This window comes from Carcharhinus amblyrhynchos, chromosome 31, assembly GCF_965287045.1.
Source record: "Carcharhinus amblyrhynchos chromosome 31, sCarAmb.v2.hapA, whole genome shotgun sequence".
Lineage (NCBI taxonomy): Eukaryota > Metazoa > Chordata > Chondrichthyes > Carcharhiniformes > Carcharhinidae > Carcharhinus > Carcharhinus amblyrhynchos.
This window is the reverse complement of record NC_137354.1, coordinates 6048095-6065361: the sequence shown is the minus strand read 5'-3', so window position 1 is coordinate 6065361 and position 17267 is coordinate 6048095. Positions and strand designations below refer to the sequence as shown.

At 45.3% G+C, this 17267-nt stretch overlaps 2 protein-coding genes across 6 annotated transcripts in view; one reads left to right on the top strand and one right to left on the bottom strand.

Annotated features, from left to right (window-relative positions):
• Nucleotides 1-2401, top strand: part of LOC145360597 (mitochondrial adenyl nucleotide antiporter SLC25A24-B-like) — an 82741-nt gene extending 80340 nt beyond the window's left edge. For 3 of the 5 annotated variants that reach the window (XR_013889749.1, XR_013889746.1, XR_013889745.1), the window contains one exon: nt 1331-2401. The gene's annotated coding sequence lies outside the window, so the exon portion shown is untranslated. The remainder of the gene's footprint in view (nt 1-1330) is intronic. The other 2 variants (XR_013889747.1, XR_013889748.1) reach the window with 2 other exon arrangements.
• cdh23 (cadherin-related 23) overlaps nt 1-17267 on the bottom strand; it is a 767458-nt gene that overhangs the window by 50736 nt on the left and 699455 nt on the right. The window contains exons 50-52 of the mRNA XM_080215942.1: nt 16381-16518; nt 14107-14226; nt 1276-1453 (exon numbers count right to left, since the gene is read on the bottom strand). Coding sequence (XP_080072068.1) covers nt 1276-1453; nt 14107-14226; nt 16381-16518 — 436 coding nt within the window. The remainder of the gene's footprint in view (nt 1-1275; nt 1454-14106; nt 14227-16380; nt 16519-17267) is intronic.

The window sequence follows — 17267 nt, the reverse complement described above, 5'->3', positions numbered from 1 at the left end:
CCGAGTTCAGTCAATTAAATAAAACTGGAATAAAAAGTAAACGTGACTGTAAAGTTAAGAGATGGTCGTCAGAACCCATCTATGTCACAAACACCCTTGAAAATTTGCCATCTTCACCCAGTCTGGCCTATGTGTGACTCCAGAGCTACGGCAAGAAGACACTCAAGTTACGTTCAAGAAGGCGTCTCCTCACCTTCTCAAGGGCAATTTGGGATGGGCAATAAATGTTGACCTTGGCAAGGGCATCCACATCCCTTGAGTGAATAAATATTTAAAAGGGAGGGTGAACAGAGATGTGAAGAGAGAGGTAGTGGAGGGAGAGGGGGTGGATGGGAAGTGGGGAGAGGAGAGCAACAACTGAAGAGTGAAATACAGCATGCGAAGTGTACCAAGTACCACACAATAAAAAGCGTAGGTTGAGAATCCACAAGGCAGAAAGAGGGAACATATCCACAATTGTTGACAAGAGTAATTTCTCATCATACCAGTCAATAATAGTAGATTGTTATGGTGCATAAACATTATATTTAACATTCATGTGAAGAGCTTTAATCAGCATATTGGATTTTTGCTTGCCTCTAATTGATATCCTCGTATAGGTAGTTAGTCTATTGACCCAATAATGGTCATCTCAAATGCTGTTGTGATTCACTCATCGCAAGCAGTTTAGAATTGTTGGAATCACTGTACAGTATTGGATATGTGCAACAATTGGGGCTGGGTGGGGAAGTCGGGGGGGGGGGGGGGGGGGGTGGTGGTGCCATTGAGAAACAGGCAGTATTAGAATCCCTGTAATGCATAAGGAGGCCGTTCGGCCCATCAAGCTTGCACCAATAACAATCCCACCCAGGCCCTATCCCGTATGGATCTCCAACATCCCTCAATTGTTCTGGGTCTGGATCATTTCTTGTTTTGCCAGCCTCTGATGTTGCCTCGCTCTCTGAATGATCTTGTATCTAAGCCTCCCTAACTCATCTATGTTCCCCCAATGGAGATATTGAGTGAAGGGCAGAGGACCCTGAGAGAAAAGGAGAAGAAAGCCCCTCAAATCAAGTTACTCCATCACTCCCTCAAGCCACTGAGCAGAAAGATAAAGCCTCAAGATGCTGTGGGGGAGACTTGGGAAGAGATTGACACCATTCTCTACCCATCTTGCAGCACCTTGGGGGGGTGGTGGGGGGAGCGACAACAAATCAAGAGCTTTGAAGAGCAGAGGAACATTCTAATAAAATGTACATTGTTCCCAGAAAGGGATTCTATAACTATGTTTCTTACCTACACCAGGACCTTGTATACTATATTTTAACACCGCATTTTCACCCTCATCCAGATCTGTCGCTGTCATGGTTACCACAGACGTTCCTCCTGGCTCGTTTTCATAAACATTGGTGCTGAACACATTCTTGGAGAACTGGGGACGATAGTCATTGACATCCAGAACAGTCACCAGCACCTGCAGAGACACATGATGGCTGCATTAGCCCGCGCGACAAACTGCAGCTCGAGTCGGTTCACAAATGGTTCTGGCTGCAGCTGTACCTGGATGTGATAGCGACAGCATAATTCAGAGTACGTGTCACCTTAGCCAAGTGGCATCAGACCCACTGCATCTCTTTTGATGTGGCAGCTTGCATTTCAGCTTCATTTGAAGCAATTTTTTCAAGCAGCATCTTGGCCTTTTGGCTAAGATGCAAATGAGATCAAGCCTTGGAGGAGGAGCTACACCTACTCCAATCAGCTTGGATCATGTAGATCAAGCCCAAGACAGGAGGTGAGAGCCCTGTCTTGTCAGCTTGGATCGGGAATGTCCCAACTTGTTGGGACTCTGAATTGGCTTTAATTTGACTTGATTGGATTGGAATAAAGTAAACAAAACAAAAGCTTGAAGGGAAGGGGGAGTCAGGGAAGAGAAGGGTTGCAGGAGGAAACCCCTGGAGCAAGCAAAAAGTAGAGCACAAATACACGGAGCTAGCAGTCAGAGTGAAAGAAAGAGACAACCTCAACAATGTGGCCAGGTTCCAACACAGCTTTGCTTTTCATTTGCAGCAAGCCAGTCTTGAATAGGCAAAATGGCTCTTCCAGACAAGTCCCCTTCCTGGTGACCCCACAGCGGGGAGAGAGTGAATCTGCCTCCGTCTACACTTCCTGCTGCCTTGGCAAAGCAGCCAGCATAATCAAGGATCCCAAGCACATAATCTCTTACACTTTCTTTCATCGGGTAAAAGGTACAAAAGTCTGAGGTCACGTACCAACCGACTTAAGAATAGCTTCTTCCCTGCTGCCATCAGACTTTTGAATGGACCTATCATATATTGAATCGATCTTTTGCTATACCCTAGCAATGACTGTAACACTACATTCTGTACTCTCCTTTCCTTCTCTATTATGTGGAGTTGCCGGCATTGGATTGGGGTAGACGCAGTAAGTAGTCTCACAACACCAGGTTAAAGTCCAACAGGTTTATTGGCAGCACAAATTTTCAGAGTGTTGGCCTTTCTCACCTGATGAAGGGGCAAAGCTCTGAAAGCTCATGCTATCAAATAAACCTGTTGGACTTTAACCTGGTGTCGTGAGACTACTTACTGTTCCTTCTCTATAAATGGTATGTTTTGTCTGTATAATGTTCAAGAAACAATTCTTTTCACTGTATACTAATACGTGATAATAAATCACTTTTGCAAGGGTTAACACTGTTAAGTCGAGCTGCCAATGTCTCAATATTTATTGATGAAGAGTCTGTCTAGAGTTGTAATCACTGTGCAACTGTGATATGAATGAATAGGTGCACGGGGATTATTCCTGACGACTAGAGATTGGAGGAAAGTTTTGCAGATGTTTTGCTTCACAGATAGTCCAATCTCTAGAACCTGCAAAGCAAAATACAGTGAACCGTGTACTTCTCTGTTATCCTCCTCAAACATCAGGGCTGAGGCTCCAATCTGCTCTGGAGGATGACAAAGACCCTATGGCACTACTTTGAAGATGGGCAGAGGAGTTCTCTCTGATGTTCTGGCCAATATTTTTCCCTTAACCAATATCAGAAATATTGATTGTCCGATGATGAACAGACAGTCATTTGTCAGAGCTTGCTGTCTGCAGACCGAGTCATAATTCATGGAATCCATAGAATCATACAATCATACAGTGCAGGAGGAGGCCATTTGGCCCATTGAGTCTGCACCAACCACAATCCCATCCAGGCCCTATTCCCGTAACCCCACATATTTACTCTGTTAATCCTCTGACACTATGGTCAATTTGGCATGGCCAATCAACCCAACCTGCACATCTTTGGAGTGTGGGAGGAAACTGGAGCACCTGGAGGAAACCCAGGCAGACACGGGGAGAATGTGCAAACTCCACACAGACAGTGACCCAAGCCAGGAATCGAACCCAGGTCCCTGGCACTGTGAGGCAGCAGTGCTAACCACTGTGCCGTCCCACATTATAACCGTGACTACACTTCAAAAGCACTTTATTGGTGACAGAGCATTTTGACACATCCTGAGGTTGTGAAAGTCACCAACGTAGATACAGTTCGATCTTGGGACCTCCCCAAGAGGGGTTCGGCAAGGATTGTTAAAAGTTTAGGGAACAATGGGATTGGGAAATGACATGAAATCACTACCCCCCCCCTCCCCCTGTAACTTTAAATAGGTGATAATACAGAAGCACAACTTACTGACAAATCTGATTGGTGCTCTCTGCCAATCAATTGGAAGAGTGTACAAAGCGTTTTGTTATTTGTCTGCGTAAAGTTTGACACATTGCAAAAGTAACCACTTCCTCTTTCACTTCTCAGAAATGAGTGACGTGATCCTGACATAAAATTGGTTAAGTATGTTTCAAAAAAAAGAGCGAGGGAGGCAGAATGACCTTTGGCTGGGTGTCCATTAGAATGCCAACAGGCAGAGGAAGAGGTGAGATTTCACTGCTCTTGGGGCTTTGCCCAATCAAACAGCTGATGATTTGGATGAGGAGCCAAACTGATGGGGTACCTGCCCTCTCAGGTGGGTCATTACTTCAAAGAGGAGCCTGGGGCTTTTTCCTGATGTCCCGCAGTCAGTATTCGTACTCCAGGTTCAAAAAAATCTGATCGTTATCCCATTGCTGTTTGTGGGAGCTTGCTGTGCACAAATTGACAGCCACATTTCCCATTTCACAGAAGCAGCTACAATTCAAGAAGTGCTTCAGTGACCCAATGGAGGCCAATCTGCACTCAACACAGCAGGACCGGAAGAAACTGCTTGGCTTAAGGGTTTTGCATCACTAAGTATTGGCTTTGAAGAACTTTAGGACTTCCTGAGGTTGTGAAAGGTACTATATAAACACAAGCCTTATGTTATAGAGTAAAGCAGTTAGCCACTTGGTTCTGCTCCTGAAGTTTGATAGGGAGGCAGAGAGTCTACGGCAGGAGGCCAAGTCTTAAGGTACACCTTATAGGCATCTGATGGTCACAGCCATCTTCATTCAAGAGCTTTTAAATGCTTAATTCTTCAGTCATTGAGTAATTGAAAGGTCAGGATCGATAACAGTTCTGGATACGAAGGGAATAAAGAGTTATGGGGATAAGTGAAGTCAAAGTAGAAATGATGGAATTGAGGGACTGGGCGGGTGTTAGGATTGTACTGTTATTGGCTATGTGTAAAAACAACACTTAAACCCAGAGAGTACTCAATTTCTAAGCTTTAATAACTTGCGCACAAGTGAGAATGTGGTGCATTGCAATGTGTTCTGTTGATGCGTACAAACAATTTAGCAGTTATAGTTATTACAGCAAATGAGAAGTGAGCAACTTTTTAATCTTTCATATCCACCAATCATTGCTTTTTGCCCTTATCCAATAGAAAACTGCCTCGTGCTAATCTTTCATTAGCATAATATGTCCGCATGGAATTATCTTATTTTCCATCCTGTGGCCTAGCTTGGAGGTAGTGTTTATGGAACTAACACAAGGTTCTAGGTTTAGTTGCTTATCCAAATATAAGTACGTAAGCGCTGGCTTCATTTGCCGACAAGCATTTTCCATCACTTGTCAGAGTTTTTTGACACTTTAATTTTCGCAATTGTTGTAACCTAACTTTTACAGTACGGCCTACTCTCCTGTTCCAAAGGCGAAGTAGAAAGATTGCTGCTGGCAAACATCTTATGTGAATTAGTAACTATGGGAAATGCAGTTGGCCATTCAGCCCCTCGAGCCTGCTGCGTCACTCAGTTAGGTTATGACTGATCACTATGTCAGCTCCATTGACTGGACCCTGCCCCAAATCACTTAATCCCGTTACCCATCAATCTTTTCTCCAATTCGACGTTGGCCTCGAGGGCTCCAGTTGCCACAGTGCCCACAGCCTCTTGGGATCTTGTGGTTGGCAGTGAAAGAGTGGAAGGGCAGAACTTTCCAGGATTACTGAGAGTGGGACATAGAACTCCAGTTATAAGAACGTAAGAACTAGGAGCAAGAGGAGGCTATCTGGCTCCTCAAACCTGCTCTGCCATTCAATAAGATCATGGCTGGTCTTTTTGTGTCTCGGCTCCACTTACCCGCTCGCTCACCATAATCTTTAATTCTTTTACTGTTCATAAATTTATCTATCCTTGCCTTAAAAACGTTCAATGAGGAAGCCTCATTCACTGGGCAGGGAATTCCACAGATTCACAATCGTTTGAGTAAAGAAGTTCCTCTTCAACTCAGTCCTAAATCTGCTTCTCCTTATTTTGAGGCCATGCCCCCCAGTTCTAATTGCACCTGCCAGTGGAAACAACTTCCCTGCTTCTATCTTATCTATTCTCTTCATAATCTTATATGTTTCAATAAGATCTCCCCTCATTTTGCTGAATTCAGTGAGTACAGCCCCAGTCTACTCAGTCTCTCCTCATAAGCCAACCTTCTCAACTCTGGAATCAACCTAGTGAATCTCCTCTGCACCCCCTCCAGTGCCAGTATATCCTTTCTCAAGTAAAGAGACCAAACCTGTGCACAGTACTCCATGCGTGGTCTCACCGGCACCTAACACAGCTGCAATATAACCTCCCTGTTTTTAAACTCCATCCCTCTAGCAATGAAGGATAAAATTCCATTTGCCTTCTTAATTACCTGCAGCAGCTACAAAGCAACTCCTTGTGATTCTTGCACAAGGACACCCAGGTCCCTCTGCACAGCAGCATGCTACAATTTTTTAACATTTAAATAGTAGTCCATTTTGCTGTTATTCCTACCAAAATGGATCACCTCACATTTACCAACATCGTACTCCATCTGCCAGGCCCTCTCCCACCCACTTAGACTATTTATATCCCTTTGCAGACTTCCAGCGTCCTCAACACAATTTGTTCTGCCACTCATCTTAGTGTCATCTGCGAATTTTGACACACTACACTTGGTCCCCAACTCCAAAACGTAAACAATTGTGGTCCCAACACCGATCCTTGAGGCACACCACCAGTCACTGATCGCCAATCAGAAAAACACCCATTTATCCCTACTCTTTGCTTTCTGTTAGTTAACCAATCCTCTATCCATGCTAATACATTACCCATAACACCATGCACCTTTATCTTATGTAGCAGTCTTTGGCGCAGCACCTCGACAAATGCCCTCTGGAAATCCAGATACACCACATCCACAGGTTCCCCATTGTCCACTGCACATGTAATGTTCTCAAAGAATTCCACCAAATTAGTCAAACATGACCTTCCCTTCATGAACCCATGCTGCATCTTACCAATGGGACAACTTACATCCAGATGTCTCGCTATTTCTTCTTTGATGATAGATTCAAGCATTTTCCCTACTACAGAAGTTAAGCTAACCGGCCTATAGTTACCCGCCTTTTGTCTATGATTCCCTGGTTATTGAAATTGAAATAAATCACTGGAAACATCTTACGTGGATGAGTTCACCTTGATCCTGAAGTCAATCTAATCTGTAGAGTTTATATTTATGTTGGATCATTCACGCCCAGTCAGAAGAGCTCAGTATATGAAGTGCATTTCATAATCAACATGTTATGCAATACATTTAAAATGTGTTTTCACCTGGTGACCTCTTCTGAAACTTAACTCTCCCACTGATGTCATGAGGAAATTGTGTTCCTTCCTGCTTGATGTTTCAATTTGTAGAAGCAGAATGGCGTGGGAAGATGTTCCAGAACAGGAAAGAACCTTTGGATGGAGATATTACGATGATGAAAGTGTCTTGCTGCATCCTGTTCCTCTTCAAGTTCATCATGAAATCTTTTAAAATATGGTGTGAATTTATAGGCCACATGTTCTTAGCTTATCATTCATGCCGAGCAGTGGAGTTGAGCCAAGGGTTTTTGTTAGCATGAAATCGTAGATAATACTTCAAAAGAGGGAGTGCCCAAATCCAGAGATCAGTCCTTAACCTTGGTTTCACCTTCAGCCACTCACACCGCTTTTACAAGTGACACCGACATTTTGTGCTGAATTTTTGTGTTTGTTGGCCCATAGCTCTCAGAATGGCAACACATTCATCTTAAGGTCCCTGTCCTTGTTTACAGATTGCTCGATGGCCTCGCTGTCTGCTGAGCTCCATAATCTCCTGAAGGATCTGGAATGCAAAGCCCCAGACTGTGGAGGAGGCAAATTCAATTGTGGATTTTGAAAGGGAATTTGATCATTATCTAAAGAGAAAAAAGCTTGCAGAGAAGTAGGGGAGAGGGTGGGGGATGGGAATCAGTGGTGGAGATAGTGGGCCCAAGTGATTTCTCTTGCAGAGAGCAGGTACAGGTATGATGGGCCAAATAGCCTCCTCCTTGCACTGTGTTTCCAAACTCTGTGATATCTCTGCTCTTCTCCCACTCTGGCCTCCTGAGTATCCCCTTGTGACTCCAGCCACTTGGTCCCAAGCTCGGGAAATCTCTCCCTAAATCTTTCCATCACTCTCCCCCTACTCCTTTAAGACTCCCCTTAAAACCTACCTCTCGCATTCTCCTCGTGTCTACGTGGGTTTCCTCTGGGTGCTCCAGCTTTCTCCCACAGTCTGAAAGACGTGCTGGTTAGGTGCATTGACCCGAAAAGGTGCCAGAATGTGGTGACTAGAGGAATTTCACAGTAACTTCATTGCTGTGTTAATGTAAGCCTTACTTGTGACGTATAAATAAACTTCTACTTTACCTTTTTGACCAAGCTTTAGGTCACCTGTCCTCATGTTGTCCTTAAATGGCTCAGTGCCAAGTACTCATAGAATCATAGAACCCTACAGTGTAGAAGGAGTCCACACTGACTGCGAACCTACCCAGGCCCTATCCCTGTACCCCCACATATTTATTCCACTAATCCCTCTAACCTATGCATCCCGGGACACTAAGGGGCAATTTAGCACAGTCAATGCATCTAACCCACACATCTTTCGGACTATGGGAGGAAACAAGAGCATCCGGAGGAAATCCACACAGACACGGGGAGAGTGTGCAAGCTCCGCACAGACAGTGACCTGAGCCAGGAATCAAACCCAGGTCCCCACAGTTGTACGGCTGCAATGCTAACCACTGTGCCACTGTGCCATCTGAGTTAGAAGATTCTCCAAAATGCAATAGGTCATGGCTACCTCATAAAGATGAACTGTAGTTGCAAATTAAGGTGCACGCTCCCACTTTTTCCAGCAGCTTGTCTTAGATCAGGGCAGTCTTATGTTAGAGCAAATTTTCATCCAATCAGCTTTGGTTAGCTCCAATCCAGATCAGAGTCATAGAGTCATAGCGGTTTTCAGCATGGAAACAGGCCCTTCGGCCCAACTTGTCCATGTCGTCCTTTTTTTAAACCCCTTTGCTAGTCCCAATTGCCCGTATTTGGTCCGTATCCCTCTTTGCCCATCTTACCCATGTAACTGTCTAAATACTTTTTAAAAGACAAAATTGTACCTGCCTCTGGCTGCTTGTTCCAGACACTCACCACCTTCTATGAAAGAAATTGCCCCTCTGAACCCTTTTGTATCTCTCTCCTTTCTCTTAAACCTATGCCCTCTAGTTTTAGACTCCCCTACCTTTGGGAAAAGATATTGATTATCTAATTGATCTACGCCCCTCATTATTTTATAGACCTCTATAAGATCACCCCTCAGCCTCCTACGCTCCAGAGGTTCAGGGTCAAAGTTTGTGATCGCTGTGCCACTCAGTAAGCACCTCACGATGTTCGCTTTAGAGTTCTTGGGACCCACTTGAGATGACTTTCAATGTGATGACGCTTATGCTTGTGGTCTGAGGTTGAGGTAGAACATAGGATACACCTCTGACGTACCAGCTTGACTCAGCTTGGTGTGTTGTGACTTCCGTGTCAAAAGGATGTAGGTTTAAGCCTCCTCTCTATGGTGAGATCACAATCTCGGTCATGTAAAGGCTGACGGGAATGATGTATAATCAATTGAGTTCTCAGTATACCTGACCCAGCAGTTCAGGTAGATTCCATCATTACTCAATGTCAAAGGCTGCATCTCCATGTAAGCTCCAAGAGCAACTGCGATTTTAAATTCACTGAAAAGTGTTGAGCATTATACTGAGAGTCAAGTCAACAATATATATATCCAATGCAACTTATTATTGTGACAATTTCTGCTACTTCTACTTCACAGTAATACTTGAATAATTTGTCCCTTCTTGTGCTAAATATCAATCTTTCATAAATGGAAGACTCACGTAAACAGAAGTTTCTGGAATCTTAGGAGAAGGAGGAATATTGAATCACATCGTGATTCCTTTCCAGGTCCTCATTCTATTTTGAAATTCTTGGTATGTTGATGACCAAACCAGTGTCTTAAAATGCATTTATTAGTTTCACAAGTAGGCTTACATTAACACTGCAATGAAGTTACTGTAAAAAATCTCCCCAGTCGCCGCCTGCTCGGGTACACTGAGGGAGAATTTAGCACGGCCAGTTTGTCTTTCGGACTGTGAAAGGAAACTGGAGCACCCGGAGGAAACCCATACAGACATGGAGAGAACATGCAGACTCCGAACAGACAGTGACCCAAGCCGGGAATTGAACCCGGGACCCTAGTGCTAACCACTGTGCCTGCTTGACTTGGACCTCTGTGGCAACATGTTCAATAAATCAAATGTATCGATTGTTTGAGCAATGTTCACATTTTAAAATATATATCATATCAAATCATCTTAAAAATCATTCAATTTCTTTAAATAATGTCCCTGCACTCCTTTCACAGCCCATAAAGTGTTGTTAGTGAGGTGTTGTTAACATAAGAACATAAGAAATAGGAGCAGGAGTAGGCCATCTAGCCCTTCGAGCCTGCCCCGCCATTCAATAAGATCATGGCTGATCTGTCGTGGCTCAGTTCCACATTCCCGCCCTCTCCCCATAACCCTTAATCCCCTTGCCTACCAAAAACCTATCTACCCATGATTTAAATATATTTAGCGAGGTAGCCTCCACCACTTCAACAGGCAGAGAATTCCAGAGATTCACCACCCTTTGAGTGAAAAAGTTCCTCCTCAACTCCGATCTAAACTGCGCCCCCCCCCCACCCTGTGCCCTCTAGTCCTGCTATCCTTTCTAAGTGGGAAGAATCTCTCTACCTCTACCCTATCTATCTCTTTCATTATCTTATATGTCTCTATAAGGTCCCTCCTCATCCTTCTAAACTCCGAGTACAGACCCAGTCTATTTAGTCTCTCTTCATAGTCCAACCCCCTCATCTCCGGTATCAGCCTAGTGAACCTCCTCTGTACTCCCTCCAGGGCCAAAATATCCTTCCACAAGTGTGGCGACCAAAACTGCACACAGTACTCCAGCTGCGGCCTCACCAGTGCCCTGTACAGTTGCAGCAAGACCTCCCTGCTTTTATATTCTATCCCCCTCGCTATAAAGGCCAGCATCTCATTTGCCTTCTTAACCACCTGCTGCACCTGCAGACTGGGTTTTTGTGACTCGTGCACAAGGACTCCCAGGTCCCTCTGCACTGTAGCATGCTGCAGCTTTTTGCCCTTTAAATAATAATCCCTCCCACTATTATTTCTGCCAAAGTGGATAACCTCACACTTGCCAACATTATACTCCATCTGCCAGGTCCTCGCCAACTCGCTCGGCCTATGCAGATCCCTCTGCAGACTTTCCACACTCTCCATGCAATTTGCTTTTCCACTCATCTTCGTGTCATCAGCAAATTTCGTCACCCTACACTCAGCCCCCTCCTCCAGATCATCTACATAAATGGTAAACAGTTGAGGCCCCAGCACCGATCCCTGCGGCACTCCACTAGTCACCAACCGCCAATCAAAATAGCACCCATTGATATCAACTCTCTGCCTCTTATTAGACAGCCAATCCTCTATCCACGCTAACACCTTACCCCCAACTCCGTGCATCCTAGCCTTCTGTAGCAACCTTTTATGAGGCACCTTACCAAACGCCTTTTGAAAATCTAGAAACACCACATCCATCGGTTCCCCTCTGTCTACCGCACTAGTCACATCCTCATAGAAATCCAATAAATTTGTCAAACACGACTTCCCCTTAACGAATCTGTGCTGCGTCTGCTCTATCAAACCATTCCTTTCTAGGTGCCTCGCTATTTCTTCTTTGATGACGGATTCAAGCATTTTTCCAACTACAGACATTAAACTAACCGGCCTATAATTCCCTGCCTTTTGTCTGCTACCTTTTTTAAACAGCGGTGTACCATTAGCTGTTTTCCAATCTTCCGGCACTTCCCCGGAATCCAGTGAACTTTGGTAAATAATCACTAAGGCATCCACTATCACCTCTGCCATTTCCTTCAGAACCCTGGGATGCATTCCATCCGGTCCTGGGGACTTGTCCACCATCAGTCCCGCTAGTCAATCAAGCACTAACTCTCTAGTGACAGTAATTGCATTCAGGCCCTCAACTCCTACCATCCTTCTATCTTTAATATCCGGCAAACTATCCGTGTCCTCCTCCGTGAAGACTGAGGCAAAAAACTTATTTAAGGCCTCAGCCATTTCCTCATCTCCCACCACTAAATCCACCCTCTCATCCTCTAAGGGTCCAACATTCACTCTAGCCTGCCTCCTCTTCTCTATCTTTGTTACGTGCTGTGGGGCTGTTGTGTTTACTCATAAAACATAAGAAATAGGAGCAGGAGTAGGCCATCTAGCCCCTTGAGCCTGCCCCACCATTAGATAAGATCATGGCTGATCTGAAGTGGATCAGTTCCACTTATCTGCCTGCTCCCCATAACCCTTAATCCCCTTATTGATCAGAAATCTATCTACCCGTGACTTTAACATATTCAACGAGATAGTCTCCACCACTTCAATGGGCAGAGAATTCCAGAGATTCATTACCCTCTGAGAGAAGAAGTTCCTCCTCAACTCCGTTCTAAACATCATTTTGCAACTTTTACATGCTTTCAACTGAAAGGTTAAGGGTGAAAGTATGCTGACCTTTTTGGGGGGGGGGGGGTGGAGGTGGTTAGGCGGGGAGAATGAAAGCTTGGCTGAAAAGATGGATGTTGAGATGGACACGCAGAGCACAGTGGTGAGATCAAGGGGCTTTGGGTGGGAGTTCCAGAGAGTGGGCTAGAGTTAAGATGCAGGCGAGCGAGGGAGGAGATATGAGGCTAGGGGTGACTGGGGTAGGCTGAGGTATTGGACAGATGGCCGATGGTGTTGGGAACCAGGACAATGAATATTGCCACTATCCTTAAAGTTGCTACATTTTGTTGCAACTTCTCATAGCCCGAGCACATTTTCCCTCCCTCCAACTTCTGATGAAGAGTCAAAGAACTTGAAACGTTAACTTTGCTTTCTCCCCCAACAGATGCTGCAGGACCTGCTGAGTTTTCCCAGCATCTTCTCTTCTTGTTCCAGATTCCACAGTACTTTGCTCATTTTATTACAACAAAAATCTAGCAACAGGAAGAGGATGTTCTGCTTATTGAGGATGTTTCGCCATTCAGTTACATCATGGATGATCCATATCTGCATATTTATGTGTCTTGCTGACACATGAGAGATTTCGCTATTGGATTATAAGTATTCAATTGTAATCCAACCTCAACAGCTCTTGGGGGTGGACTAGTGTGTGGGGGGGGGGGTGGAGGTGTGGATAAAGTTCCGGATTTTCATTCCCCCCTGTGCGAACAAGTGCTCCCTGACAGCATTGCTGAATGGCCAGCATCCAATTTGAAGTTTCTGTCTCTATTCTGGAGACCCCCGCCACCCCCTTCCTTGCCAGAGGGGGTTGTTTCACCTGATCAGCCCTCTAAACGCCCCTAATCATCTTAAAGACCTCAACTAGATCATACCACAATCATCTGTACTCAGAGGAATACAAGCCTAGGCTTTAATAATGTAATTCTTTTAGTCTTGCTATTATTTTGGTGGTTCTGCTTTGCACCCTAGAACATAGAACAGTACAGCATAGTACAGGCCCTTCGGCCCTCGATGTTATGCCGAGCTTTATCCGAAACCAAGATCAAACTATCCCACTCCCTATCATTCTGGTGCTCCATGTGCCTATCCAATAACTGCTTGAAAGTTCCTAAAGTGTCTGACTCCACTATCACAGCAGGCAGTGCATTCCACACCCCAACCACTCTTTGAGTAAGGAATCTACCTCGGACATCCCTCCTATATCTCGCACCATGAACCTTATAGTTATGCCCCCCTAGTAACAGCTACATCCACCCGATGAAATAGTCTCTGCACGTCCATCTTTCTGTCTCCCTCATCATCTTATAAACCTCTACTAAGTCGCCTCTCATCTTCCTCTGCTCTAAAGGGAAAAGCCTGAGCTCCCTCAACCTTTCCTTATAAGACCTAGCCTCCAAACCAGGTCACATCCTGGTAAATCTCCTCTGCACTCTCTCTGATGCTTCCACATCCTTCTTATAGTGAGGTGACCAGAACTGCACACAATATTCCAAATGTGGTCCCACCAAGGTCCTGTACAGTTGCAGCACAACCCCATGGCCACTGCAGCACAACGCCACACCCTCTCCAAGGACCATATATCCTTCCTGCATCGAGAGTAGTGATCTTAGAGGGTTCAGAGTTAGAGGGTAAATGTGTAATAAACCCCCCACCTTGTAGGTACACCAAGAGTTGGAAATAATGGGAATTGCCTGACAGGGAGGTGTGATGGAGTTACCTGGACAGCATTCTCTCTGCGATTGCTTGGATTATCACCTGGGTTGTCCTTGGCAACAGCCGTTAGTGTGTAGTGATCTTTTCTCTCCCGATCAAGTGCGGCCAGAATGTAGACATCCCCCTTTGCACAAAGAGCACAAATAATTATCATTGCAATCTTAACTCAGATACAATAATCTTCACCTTTTAACCATTGCACTCAATCCCATGAACACAGCAGAACACAACTCCTTGGTGCATTATCATCCACATTAACAGCTCAGTCACACCTAACTGTCTAATTGAAAAGTGCTTCATCAAATTAATAACATTTAAATTATTCACGTAATTTAAATACGAGTGTGGGATTGAAAGACCTTGGCTTTTGTGGAGAGGCTGGAGAAACTGGGGTTCTTCTTGGTGTTGCAGGGAATGTTTCGAGGAGGTGGAATCTAAGTGGTCAAAATCATGAAGGATTTTCCTGGAGTAAATGTGGAGCATTGTTCCCACTGGCAGGAGGGATTGAGGGTGATTGGGAAGAGGACCAGAGGTCAGATGATTTTTGGGCAGCATGTTGTTGTCATCCTTTTTGAAAATTTATCTAACGGGACATGGGCATCGCTGGCTGGGCCAGCAATTGTTGCCCATCCCTATCTCCCCTTTCAGAGGGCATTTGAGAGTCAACCACATCGCTGTGGCTCTGGAGTCACGTGTAGGCCAGACCTGGTAAGGATGGCAGATTTCCTTCCCTAAAGGACATAAAATCCCTACACTGCAGAAGGAGGCCATTTGGCCCATCGAGTCTGCACCGACCGTAGTCCCACCCAAACCCTATTTCCGTAACCCCACATATTTACCCTGCTAATCCCCTAACACTAGGGTGAATTTAGCATGGTCAATCCACTTAATCCATGTTTCTTTGGACTATGGCAGGAAACTGGAGCAACTGGAGGAAACCCACACAGACATGGGGAGGATGTACAAACTCCACACAGACAACGACCCAAGGGTGTAGTTGAACCTGGGTCCCTGGCACTGTGTGGCAGCAGTGCTAACCACTGTGCCACCATGCTGCTCACATTAGTGAACTAGATGGGTCTTTCTGACAATCAGTACTGGGTTCATGGTCATCATTGAACATTCAATCCCAGATTTTTATTGAATTTACATTTCACCATCTACCGTAGTGGGATTTGAACCTGGATCCCCAGAGCATTACTCTGTGTCTCTGGATTACAAATCCAGCAACAGTACCACTCTGCTACTGCCTCCTTCTGAGCACATTTGGAACGCGTTGCCTGAAAGGTTGGTGGAAGCAGATTCGGTAATAACTTACAATGGTTCATTGCACAAATACTTGAAGGGGAGATTTGCTGGGTTATTGGGCGAGGGGTAGAGGGGGCAGGGGAATGGAACAAATTGGGAATCTCTTTTGAATAGTTGACATGTATGATGGGTCTCTTTGCATAATTTCATAATGTAGACACGGATGTAACAGACCTAAAGCTCAAAGTTAAAACTAGAAAGAGTCAAGCTTAATTAACGAGATAAGGAGCAACCTTTTGAAGATGTATTTTGGGGATGTGCATGGTGTGGGCAAATCCACATTGACTGCTCATCTCTAGCAGCTCTGAGAAGGTGGGGTGGTCTTCTGTTTATAGAGAATGATAACAGCAGAGCGGACCACTGAGACGGGGATACTGAGTCAACCCTGGATAGTGGGGTGGCAAATGGTGTGTAGACCTGATCAGGTATGGGCGGCAATCCTGTCTCCTGACGGACATTAATCAACCAGTTGGTGATTTATTACAAACATAAACACAAACTACTGCAGATGCTGGAATCTGAAACAAAAACTGAAAAATGCTGGAAAATCTCAGCAGGTCTGACATCCTCTGTGGTGAGCTCTGATGAAGAGTCATCCAGACTCGAAATGTTGGCTCTATTCTCCCTCCACAGATGTTGTCAGACCCGCTGAGGTGTTTTATTGCAATCTGACAATTTTCTTGGCTGTTTGTTCGACTCGTAGCTGAGCCCAGGAATGGAGCACAGAGGCTGACGTGAACTGGTTGGACCAAAATGGCCTATTTCCGTGCTGTGCATTCTACCCAATTCTAAACCCTGGAACAGCACTGTATACCTACCCCCATCGTATGGATTGCCTCTGTACAAGAAAGACCCCCACCTTCTCAAGGGCAATTACATTTGGGCCGTAAAGACCAGCGATGCTCAGGCCCCCGGGGTAAATACTTCCCTCAATCGGATATTTTAACCTGCTTGGTAAAATGGATCCTACCGTTGTGGGATTGATTCCGAACCTGCCCTCGCCGTCCACAAGGCTGTACTCAATCTGCGAGAACCTGTCGTTATCGGCGTCCTTGGCACTAACTTGGAGAATCACAGTGCCCAGGGAGGTATCTTCAGGCACTGTCTTCTGTATCATCGCCCAGTTAGAGAAAGAGAAAATGAATTAGTGCCAACTGCCCACAGGTCAGCCGCAGATGATCGCGAGGGAACAGTCAGAAGCCACAACGACCAGCAAAGGCTAACGTTACTTTACGACGCGTGTGGTAGTAATTGCTGACCTTGTGTGTGGTACAGGGAGTACCAAGAGTACACAGTCAGCAGTCACTAACTCACTCTGACTTCAGTGGAAATCCTAGTTGGGACTGATGGCTGCCAGTTCACTCTTATTTATCTCTGACGTTTGCACAAAGTCAATCTCTGCACCTCCACCCCAACCCACCCCCATGAGTGCACTGTGGATAGGAGATGGCTTTATGCTTCTACGTTTGTAAAGCTTATTGATTAGTGTCACAAGTAGGCTTACATTAACACTGCAATGAAGTTACTGTGAAAAACCCCTAGTTGCCACACTCTGGCACCTGTTCGGGTACACTGCGGGAGAATTTAGCACAGCCAATGCACCCTAACCAGCACGTCTTTCGGACTGAGGGGGGAAACCGGAGCACCCGGAGGAAACCAACGCAGTCACAGGGAGAACGTACAAACTCTGCACAGACAGTGACCCAAGCTGGCATTTGAATCCGGGTCCCTGACATTGTGAGGCAGCAGTGCTAATCACTGTGCCAGTTTGCCACCTATTCTGATGCCAGTGCTGAAATTGGCAGCTCACAGGACCTCATCCCCGGAATGTAGAGCGTGAGGGATTTTTTTGGTGGA